The 10777-nt window shown below is 38.6% G+C and overlaps 3 protein-coding genes across 3 annotated transcripts; 1 reads left to right on the top strand and 2 right to left on the bottom strand.

Annotated features, from left to right (window-relative positions):
* Positions 1 to 74: 74 nt before the first annotated feature.
* LOC141619587 (late embryogenesis abundant protein 47) lies at positions 75 to 3028 on the bottom strand. Its single transcript, XM_074436599.1, has 3 exons — positions 2734 to 3028; positions 1045 to 1323; positions 75 to 518 (listed from the first exon to the last, which is right to left on the bottom strand). Exons 1-3 carry the CDS (start codon positions 2845 to 2847, stop codon positions 345 to 347), a joined length of 567 nt encoding a protein of 188 aa, XP_074292700.1. The 5' UTR covers positions 2848 to 3028; the 3' UTR covers positions 75 to 344.
* Positions 3029 to 3878: 850 nt separating this feature from the next.
* On the top strand, positions 3879 to 5907 carry LOC141619596 (aldehyde oxidase GLOX). The gene has a single exon (XM_074436612.1). The coding sequence runs from the start codon at positions 4006 to 4008 to the stop codon at positions 5659 to 5661; it is 1656 nt and encodes a 551-aa protein (XP_074292713.1). The 5' UTR covers positions 3879 to 4005; the 3' UTR covers positions 5662 to 5907.
* A 157-nt stretch (positions 5908 to 6064) lies between these two features.
* LOC141619604 (uncharacterized) lies at positions 6065 to 10088 on the bottom strand. The gene is made up of 5 exons (XM_074436625.1): positions 9845 to 10088; positions 7977 to 8125; positions 7297 to 7458; positions 6770 to 6885; positions 6065 to 6292 (listed from the first exon to the last, which is right to left on the bottom strand). Exons 1-5 carry the CDS (start codon positions 10029 to 10031, stop codon positions 6271 to 6273), a joined length of 636 nt encoding a protein of 211 aa, XP_074292726.1. The 5' UTR covers positions 10032 to 10088; the 3' UTR covers positions 6065 to 6270.
* Positions 10089 to 10777: the final 689 nt, after the last annotated feature.

The raw sequence follows: 10777 nt of genomic DNA on the forward strand, positions 1-10777 counted from the left end.
ATACTAAGATAGGGGTTGAATAACTGTCGGTTTCGGGTAAAAAAATCTACTTTCGTTACCTCCGGGAATTCAGGAAAATTGCTCTTTATTGATGGTAAATAGAGTACAGTACTATTTAGTATTTACTCCTACAACACAACTTGTCTCTTAATGATTTACACAAAAAGTCGAAAATAATTAATTCAGGTAATATAATTAACAAGCTTAAGCTTAAGCTTAAGCTTCTCTTAAAACATACTAACAAATCCTAACTAGTTACTGTCAACTACAATGAAGTAACAACAGAGACCGATGTAACGAATCCAAAATTATCGGAAGAGAATGTGGTGGTGATGACTGATGAGTTATTTTGCGGACTGTAAGAGATTTTGATTAATCCTGGCGGCGGCCACCATGGAAGCAGCAACCCCACCGGGATAGGTAGCGATGTTAGGGTTGTTCCTCAGTTCCGCACCCACCACTCCTTGAGCATCCTGACGCGTCACTGCCCTGTCTTTTGGCAGCTTTGCTTTTGCATCCTATCACAATTCAACACTCACTACATTACCATTGTGCCATTATAGACCTGGCAAACGGGTCAATTAGGTCAGGTCAATTTGGGTCTGGGATGTTTAGGTTTGTAAGAACTCGAGCAGGGGTGGGGCAGATCAAATCATTGTAAGTTCGGGTCATTTTCGAGTGGGTTGTTCTCAAGTCTTTCTTTTTTTTTTTTTTTTTGGCATCTAGTTCTCAAGTTATTTCGGAATAACAGTTAACTAGTATGCAATGATAAACATTCGGGTCAGGCTGAATAGGGTCGGGTCAATTCGAGTTTCGGATCAGATTCAGTTACGAGCTGGTCATTCGAGTCTGGTCATTTGAAACGAGTCAATTTTGCCAGGTCTAGTGTCAATAAACCAAAAGGTCGACAATTATTAAGAAACATTTCCATTTCCATTTCCAATAGAGGTCAAAGACTCGAACTGATAACGTATAGTTTGCCAAACCGTATGTGTTTCTTATATTACAAAATATTAGTAATTTGAAGCGAAAAGGAAGACATACCAAAAGAATATGAGCAAGAGTAACCTTGTCTTTAGTAGTAGTTCTAGCATTGGTTTGAGCAGCAGATTGAGCAGTGGCAGCAAGACCCTTAGGCATAATGTTAGTTTGTCCGGTGGCTCGAACCTCAACTGCCTGTATAGCGGCTGCATCGCTTCGATCAACTGCCTTCTGACCAGCTGTTATTGCTGCTGCTTCTAAAGCATCTCCTATGCTTACTGCTCTTTGTTCTTTGTTTCCTGTTTCCTTTGTTTCTCCCTCACTACTTTGATCCCCTGAAACCTGTTTCTCACATAACAAAATGTTATATTACTAGCTCGGTGCGATGCATGCACGGTGTTTATAGAATTTTACCTTTTAGTATACTATATTTATAGAGTGTAAATTGACAATTCATTATTTTTTAACGTTTTTCATCATTGTATTTCAATTTGAGAGGAAAAAAACAAAGTAATATTCATAACTTTTTGGTGTAAACCGGGGTTGTCCACCGTCGACAACAGTGTATAATCCCCTCGTCATGCGTACTCTCACGAAGAGGTAAACGGCTGGCCAAAGAGTTTGCTCAATTCCCATTGGCAGGGATCGAACCCTTGACCTCATGGTTAAGGGATGAGGTGAAGTAATATTCATAACTTGAAATGTGTATTTTAATGAAAAAAAGTTTTTACACAGATTTAATGATATTGTTTTATAACTTTTTTAATAACATACTCCCTCTGTCGCGGTATTTGTTGTCCTTTTCCATTTTAGGGTGTCTCAATCAATTTTTGTCATTTCTATTTTAGGATTGCATTTGATGAGCAATTTGATCCTTCAAACTCAATTTGTTCCACTTGTCATATTATAATTGGTCATCTTCCCTTTCCTTGGTCTTTGTGCCAAAATCAAAGGACAACAATTGACTGAGACGAAGGGAGTATCTTTTAGCTACAACTTATCTTACCGAGAACGAAATTTTTATCATCAAAAAATCTAGAAGCAAATCTTAAATGGGGAACTATATTGAAATAGGAAAGAAGATAAGAGATTATAGGGAATGTGGTGTTCTCTTTGTACTTCCGACTCCCCCTTATCTCGCAATTTACGAAAGCTATTGAGGCACTGGGCTAATGTTGCTTTGTTGTTGTTGTTGAGTACTTGAGTCTCAAGTAACAGCGCTAATGGTATTAAAGTCATGAATACGTCTACTGAATGACTTTACGAGGTAGACTAGTTAATATTGTCGTGTTTTTTTGTTGCCTCGAGCAACAATGGAAATCGAGTAATGACTAGATATCTTCATATGTAGCACTCTATAATACATTAAGGAACGATAAGGTTGGTTAATCATCTCGAGAAATTACTATATGAATTACATGTTGAAAATAATGTCGATTTCACTTAAAATGATTTGAGGTCGGCTGATGTAATTCATTTGAATACATTAAGATTTCAACATGTTATAAAGGGAGTATTTTCCCTTTAGCTAAATATACTTTAATACATTAAGGGGCGGTAAGGTTTGGTTAATCATTCTTCGCTAAGGTAAATGAGGTAGCTTCATTGTAAAGCTTACAATGTACATATCGTACATGTGAGAAAGTGATATTAAACGCTATGTAACTTTGTGAAACAATAAATTTGGCGGATATTTATGGACGACACGTTGACATTTTACATCAAAGAAAGACGATAAATATGTAGGAAAACCTGAGGAGACTGATTGAGTACGTTTTCTTGTATCCTTGAGAAAATGTCGGCATATTTGATCAACTCTTCATCTTCTTCTGGTCTTTGTGCTTGTTGTTGATCTTTTTGACTCATTTTCTATCAAATTCAATTATTTCGTCTTTAAATTTAAAACTAAATCGTAGTACCTAGATATTTTTAATTCATGAACAAAATATTTATTTGTTTTTGTTATGTTTTTCTCCAAAAATTATGTAATTTGCATTTTTGGGAGGTTAATTAATTTCATGAAATGTTGTGATTTGCAAAATGTAATAATGATCATTTTTCATTTTAAAGATATAATTAGACATGAATTTGATAGGATAAGAGAAAGCCAAGGGCGTGACTTTTGCATTTACCATTGTTTATTGACAATTTTAATTTGCATCCACTCTTTTCCAATTAGTCAATTAGATGTCAAAATTATTTGCAACAAATTAGTGGAAAAATTGGATTGTCGATACGATCCATTGCAAATGTCCACGCCACTTATATAAGAGACTCGCGTAGGGTTTATAAAAAAATATATTCATCATTTTTGAGTAAGTTTAGCGATGACTATCAACGGTATCCATTATAAATGTTCGCGACAATTATATGAAAGACTTGTGTAAGGTTTACCCACCCATAAAACGCATAAAAACGCTCTATATCATCTTTTATTTGAGTCAGTTTAGGCCTTAGGGATAGCTTCACCCATCATCTGTATCAATATTATCCAAGCTAAGTAGCTAACCATCACTTTTGCAGATGTCAACTAGTTTAGCCGGTAACCCCACAAACAAAAAAAAAAAAAAAAAAAAAAAAAAATTGGATCTCGGCTCTAGAAGGTGCAACACTCGAGACCTTGTGATAAGCTAAACTTAACATTATCAATTTTTTATTTTATTTCGCGCAAATCGAGTTGTCCACCATCAACAGCAGTGAATAATCGCCCTGGACATACCCCAATAACCCCCATAGGCAAAATCTTTCCATGCACCCTACTTCAAATAAGCAGGTTTACAGGTACATATCCTTTGAGTTAAATACACTTGCATTCTTTCACAATATCCTTCAAACTTGCCTAATCCATGGTTAAATTGCTCTCTTATTAGACTAATCCAACTCTATAAATCACATTTCCTACATTTTTTCACCTTATTAATTCCATAATAATAATAATTAAACCAACTAATTTTCAACAACAATTTTCATAACTAAAAAGCTCCAAACTTTTGCTCAAACATTCATACCTCTTGTAAACAAACCATGGCAACCTTCTTCCTTCTACTCCTATTCTTACCCTTTACTTTACTCTCCGAAACAAACTCACAAAACCCGCCAACAAGCTCACCGCCGCACCTGCAAGGGCTCGGTGAGTGGCAGCTTCTCCATGAAAACATCGGTATATCAGCCATGCACATGCAATTGCTGCACAATAATAAGGTGGTTATGTTTGATAGAACTGATTTTGGACCTTCTAACCTTTCACTGCCGGGTTTCCAGTGTCGGCTAGATCCGTTTGATACGGCGTTACAAACCGACTGTACAGCTCACTCGATTCTGTATGACATCGCAACCAACTCATTTCGGCCACTGAAGATTAGTACCGATACTTGGTGTTCTTCAGGTGCGGTCCAACCTGACGGGACTTTAGTCCAGACGGGCGGGTATAATGACGGAGACCATGTGGTTCGTACATTTACGCCTTGTGGTATTGATTATTGTGACTGGGTTGAATATCCTGGATATTTATCCGAGCGTAGATGGTATGCAACTAATCAAATCCTTCCAGATGGTCGCATAATCGTAATTGGTGGTAGACGGGTATTCAGTTACGAGTTCTTCCCTAAAAGCCCTGGCCTCAACTCTGCTTCAAACTTGTGGCTTAATTTTCTTTTGGAGACGAAAGATTACGAGGAAAACAACTTATACCCGTTTGTGCATCTGTTACCAGATGGAAATCTCTTCATCTTTGCTAACACTCGCGCCATTACATTCAACTACATCGGAAACAATGTGGTTAAAGAGTTCCCACCTATCACAGACGAAAACCCTCGAAACTACCCTAGCTCTGGCTCTTCAGTGATGTTCCCTATTGACGAGAATAAACCCGTTGAAGTCGAGATCATGATATGTGGCGGCTCAAAACAAGGTGCATTCACACAGGCGGCCATGGATCGGGTTTTTGTACGGGCAAGTAACACGTGCGGCCGCCTGAAGGTCACCGACCCTAATCCCATTTGGGTCATGGAGGAGATGCCAATGGCGCGGGTAATGGGGGACATGTTGCTAATCCCAAATGGGGATGTTCTTATAATTAATGGTGCGGAACTTGGTACAGCCGGGTGGGAGAACGCAGCCAATCCCGTCACCACTCCGGTAATCTACTATCGGAACAACGAAACCCAGAGGTTTCACATCATGAGCCCATCACCTAAGCCGAGAATGTACCATTCCTCAGCGATTTTGTTAACCGATGGACGGGTTTTAGTAGGAGGAAGTAACCCACATATCTTCTACAATTTCACTAATGTTGAATTTCCTACTGACTTGAGCCTAGAGGCCTACTCACCACCTTACTTATCAAGTAATAACGGTCCGATCAGACCCAACATCATATACAGTGAGCAAGTACTTTGGTACGGTCAGCCGTTTTCAGTAACATTCAACGTGCAAGAATATGAGGCCGATGAGAATGTGTCGGTGAACATTCTCGCACCATCTTTTACAACACATGCCCTATCTATGAACCAGAGGATGGTCGTTTTGAGACTTGCTAGAGTTACCCAAGTATCATTAGGAATGTACAATGTGGGATTGTTGGGGCCTTCCGACGCCAAAATTGCACCTCCTGGGTATTACTTGCTCTTTGTTGTTCATGCTGGTGTACCAAGTTCGGGTTTATGGGTTAGGGTTCAGTAGAAATCGATTTTCGCTCTCAGTAGGTAGGTAGCTACCTTATTTTGGTAAGTGGGATATGTAGTATGATCACAAGTTTCTTCTCTTCAATTTACTAAGATCATAAGATAATCATTAAGCGAGACCGTGACAGACTGACAGTATAGAATATAGCACACTAAAGACGATATGTTTCGGACGAAAAATTTGTGTGAAATGCTCAAAATTCTTAATACTTCATTCATTTTGACACCGCTAAATTTTTCAAAATTTGTGTGAAATGTTTCTTCTCTTCAATGAGGAATTTTTTTTTTTAAATTATTGATCATCAAAAACCATCTACAGTTCTACACCACCTAAAATGTTTCCCTCCATTCTCGAAGCACAATACTCGTAAAAGATCTGAAAAAAAAAAAAAAGATAACCCTTTTCTCTGAAGGTTAAAGAGAGTAATCGACTGAAAAAAAAAATGGCTGCTAAATTAAGCAAAGGATTTCGGCCAGTCTGATACTCGGATAGTAAAACTGTAAAAGTACCATTTTCCAGCTATCACGGTTAACAGTAGTCGGCTTTAGTTGCTGATGAACCGGAAGAGCAATGCTTCAATCCTTGATGGTGCACACTGCACACCACTCATTTATCTTTCCCACAGCACCTTCGGGCAAAAAAAAAAAACAAAAGGAAAAAAGGAGATAAGGAACTGTATAAATGGGGAATTTATTTAACTACACAATATGCAGCCTGCATGAGCTTGATGGTCTAAAAAATTTCGAATGATTTCAATGACACCTATTTTCATAGGTCTGGGTCTGTCTCATGGAGCATTGAAAAAGACCTGAGTTGGCCTCATTCAGTTTCGGCCTTCGGGAAAACTACTAAAGAGCGTATGTTTTCCTCGAGGAATTAAATGAAACTACGGAGTACTTCAGTATTCCAACCTACTTTTCTCCGTCATAGCCAGGAGTCTCTAAGACAATGGGGTCACGAATTCATTCTTATTCACAAGGTGGAATTTTCAATTACGCATGTGACAGCGGACTAAATGTAAGACTTAAAGTCATCATTTATACAGCGTGAAAGAGATGACTGAAGACCATGAAATGAATAAACCATCAGAAGACGAGGAACGTACCTTTTGTATCTCTTCTTGGAACCGCAGGGGCAAAATGCGTTTCTACTAATAGTACCACTCTTAGCCATATTGGATCTAGCAAGATCCAAAGGTGTAGACCCCATTAACTTCTGGGCCTGGACAGAAAATGCAAGTTTTCAGATTACATATATTAAACCCATGTAAACACGTCTTAGTTTACTAAATTAAATCTTGTTGCACTTATGCACTAATAGTGTCATAAGTAGCATCGAACTTTCTAAAATATTCCTTATTGAAGTTTTTTAGTGCTACCTTTAGGTATGCAGGGGGCACTTGGGTATTTAGAAACGAATTAACAACTTATGAATTCCAAATAAATTTGCTTCATTTAGAGCATCGGACACGGGTTTGTGTCCGTCTCATAATTCTTTTGAGCAATGAACTTATCTAATACCTAGTGGAGCCGCTTGTTCTATTCAGAGTCACATCATCACATTTGAAACACATCATCTTAACAATCCAAATTGTAACTATATCCTACCGAAACTGAATAAAGAAAGTAGTACCTCCTCCGGGGTCTTTGGTAATGGTTTTCCCTCATCCTTTAACTTCTGTAACTTCATTTGTGCTTCTTTCACCCAGACATACTTTGCCAAAGCGTTCTCTACATCCGCTACAGTACATTTGCAATTCTTCGCTGTTTCTTGCTTTTGACTGGCTTCCAGATTCTACAAATATATTTATCAAAACATCGATTACAGAATACAGATCAGCACAGGTCCAGAGAAATAAGGCTTGCAGTTCCAGAGTTCCAACAACTCGAATACCAACATTCACATATGAGCAGGCATAATCCTGTATAAGAGAACATTGTGTTTCCGAATAACCCATAATGAAAATTGTGTCACTATTTGCATCTATCAACAACTACTTCAAGATAAACGCACAAGCTGTTAACTGAGTCACTCTGATTTATACCATCATATTTCTCAGTCGAAAAATAGTAGTCTCTGGCTCCGCTCGAATGGAAAGAATTCCATACTTCCACATGCAGAATATAATATGGAGTAACATGATTGATAATTCGTACAAGCCAATATTTACGATTTCAAATTAGACAACTTGGGCCCCTACAACAAACAATGTAATCTCCAAGCAAAAATGATGAGGAATTCTCGCATGAGGCAAATGAGGCTTATAATACAAAGGCACAAAGCTACTTGTATGTCTAGATAAAATAACTAACCTCTCCATTTGCATTAAACTTCGCAAGGTCTCGAAGAATCGCCTCCTGCTTCTCAAAAACATCAGTAAATGTTGCCTCACTACCCCTACCCACTACATACTGCTTTAAACTTCCCAGCTTTCTTGCCTTACCCATTTCATCCGCGCAACCTGCAGTCATCATACAAATCCACATCCCCCATAAACAATTTAACAACTTCAAGACATACATGATATGAGTTGTAGCATAATATAATCCAGAACACCCTAATTTCATGTCGGTCCAACATGACGATTTAAACCCAGCTCAAATTTCAATTTGTAAATTTCTTTTCTAGCCAAAGATTACTTCTTTTTTACAAAAATAAAATCTGATTAGTCATCTCCAAATAAATTAACTTGGCACTTGAATTGAGAAATATCGATTGCCCATTCGAATTCAACAATTTTAGCATAATCAACAATCATAACAAGCTAAATGCTAAACATTAAAAATGGAACACCTTTTTGCATATTAAACACTTCTTAAGTGAATCCAAACATCACATTACATAGCAAAGTTAAGAACTTGGAAACCGCAAAAGTCATACAGAAGTTCATCAACTTAAACAAAATCAAAAACAACCCGAATATAATCATATTATCACCACCACCATTGCTTAAAGCTAACCATCACATCTTATTGCAAAATTCAGACTTGGAAATCAATGACGGACCAAGATTTGACCTTAGGGGAGCGAAAAATTCTAACACAGTAAATCCAACTTCCAACAGGGCAAACTATTAATGTAACACAGGACCATGACTAGGATCCCACCTGGCTTCGCCACTACTTGGAAGTTGGAACCTAGTAGCCGACCTAGGATTTATAGTCAGTTGACGAAAAAAAATCACAGGAGCAAACTAGTAATAATACAATAGAGTAAACTAAAAAAGTCGGAAACTTGAACTAAAAGTTTCAAACTTTCCAATACTCCTAAGGCACAAGCCCTCCTACTAGCCCCCTAATTCCGCAACTTCACTATAATGGCATAGTAACGCAGTGGCAGGTCCAGTATTTGTAGCATTACCTCACGAGTAATCCAATTAGGTAAACTCAAAACAGATTCAAACTTTAACTAAAACTTTCAAACTTTCCATTGCCACTAAGCTGCGAGCTACCCTACTAACCCCTTATTTCTGCAACTGCACTAAAATGGCATAGTAGTAATTAGTAACTCAATGGCAGCCGGCAGATCCATGATTTGTAGCATTACTTAGCGAGTAATACAATAAGGTAAACTAAAAAAAATTCCAAACTTTCCACTACTCCTAAGGCGCGAGCCCTCCTACTAGCCCCCTAATTCCGCAACTTCACTATAATGGCATAGTAACTCAGTGGCGGGTCCAGAATTTGTAGCATTACCTCGCGAGTAATACAATAAGGCAAACTAACACAACAGTTTCAAACATTAACTACAAGTTTCAAAACTTTTCATTGCCTCTAAGGCGCGAGCTCCCCTACTAGCACCCTAATTCCGCCCCTGCACTAAAATGCCATACTAACACAGTAGTGGATTCATAATTTGCAGCATTACCTAGCAAGTAATAAAATAAGGTAAACTAAAAAAGTCGAAAACTTTAACTAAAATTTTGAAACTTTCCATTGCCTATGCCTAAGGCACAAGCGCTCCTGCTAGCCCCCTAATTCCGCCACTGCATTAGCTTAAAATTTCAACAGGCCGAACTACTAATTAATTGACTAAATTTTATAAAATCGGAATCTTTTCAATACCCCTAAAGCGCGAGCGCTCCTGCTAGCCCCCCTAAATCCGCCACAACACAAACTAAACATAAAATTCAAAATTAAGAAGAACCCAGATGAGATCAAAGGATAAAGGATCAACATACGATGAAGGGTATAGGCATCTTCAGGTGATTTTGAAGAATCTTCAGACTTCTTTTTACCAGTGAATACACCTTTAATGGAGTCAACCCAACCGTCAAGATGCGACGTGGCAGAAATGTAACGGTACTGTGACGGAATTAGGTGACTGTTACGGTTACTGTAGAATGATTTTGACAAGAATGTTGCCATTTTTGTTGGGGTTTTTGGTGGTGGTTTGAGTTGTGTTTTTAAAGGGTTTTAGCCTGTGAAGTGTTGCAAGAAGGGGAAAACGATGTCGTTTTGATGATGATCTTATGAGCTATTAGGAAATATAGGAATGCGGTATGCTCATTCATGTACATAATTTAATCAATTATGGACATAAATGACGATTATGCTCTTGTTATTTTTACACCCTTATTTTTCATTTTGTATAACCCTCTCGAACTCCTCCGTCAAACCACCAGGCTACCGCCACCTTCAATCGATAGCTGGTCAATCCGTTTAGGGTATTCAAGGTAGGGCTGGAGGCGGGCAGGACTCGCCCCAATGAGCCCTTAATCGGCCTGTGAATGAGGAGGGTCGAGCAGAGCCGAGTTATGAGGGATGTTACCCGAACCCAGCCCGTATTGGGTTTTAGGTGGGTTTTGGGTGGGGCGAGCTGGTGGGCCTTATCTCATTTTTTTTGTCTAAAATGGCGGACCAAGGGCGGCTTGAGCTGGAAATTAGAACTCGAACCATGGCCCGGATATGGGGCGGGTCTCCTGGCGGACGGGTCGGGCCAAATTGGTCCTGTGAGGCAGATTGGGCTGGCATATTACTTTGGCCAACTCTCAGAACGCAACTTAAATGATATGTATCTTTCGAGTTTGATTTTTTCATTCACAGTAATCATAAATTGTATCACGACCATTTATTTAAGAGATGTCATTCTTATCACTACACCAACTAACTTC

Source organism: Silene latifolia, chromosome X, assembly GCF_048544455.1.
Source record: "Silene latifolia isolate original U9 population chromosome X, ASM4854445v1, whole genome shotgun sequence".
NCBI classification, from domain to species: Eukaryota; Viridiplantae; Streptophyta; class Magnoliopsida; order Caryophyllales; family Caryophyllaceae; genus Silene; species Silene latifolia.

Coding starts and splice junctions, on each gene's coding strand:
- LOC141619587 (XM_074436599.1), bottom strand. CDS start 2,847: ATGAGTCAAAAAGATCAACAACAAGCACAAAGACCAGAAGAAGATGAA. Junction 1,324..2,733: donor TACTCAATCAGTCTCCTCAG/GTTTTCCTACAT, acceptor TGTGAGAAACAG/GTTTCAGGGGATCAAAGTAG. Junction 519..1,044: donor CTCTTGCTCATATTCTTTTG/GTATGTCTTCCT, acceptor GAATTGTGATAG/GATGCAAAAGCAAAGCTGCC.
- LOC141619596 (XM_074436612.1), top strand. CDS start 4,006: ATGGCAACCTTCTTCCTTCTACTCCTATTCTTACCCTTTACTTTACTC.
- LOC141619604 (XM_074436625.1), bottom strand. CDS start 10,031: ATGGCAACATTCTTGTCAAAATCATTCTACAGTAACCGTAACAGTCAC. Junction 6,886..7,296: donor TACCAAAGACCCCGGAGGAG/GTACTACTTTCT, acceptor TTTTCTGTCCAG/GCCCAGAAGTTAATGGGGTC. Junction 6,293..6,769: donor TCCAAGAAGAGATACAAAAG/GTACGTTCCTCG, acceptor TTTTGCCCGAAG/GTGCTGTGGGAAAGATAAAT.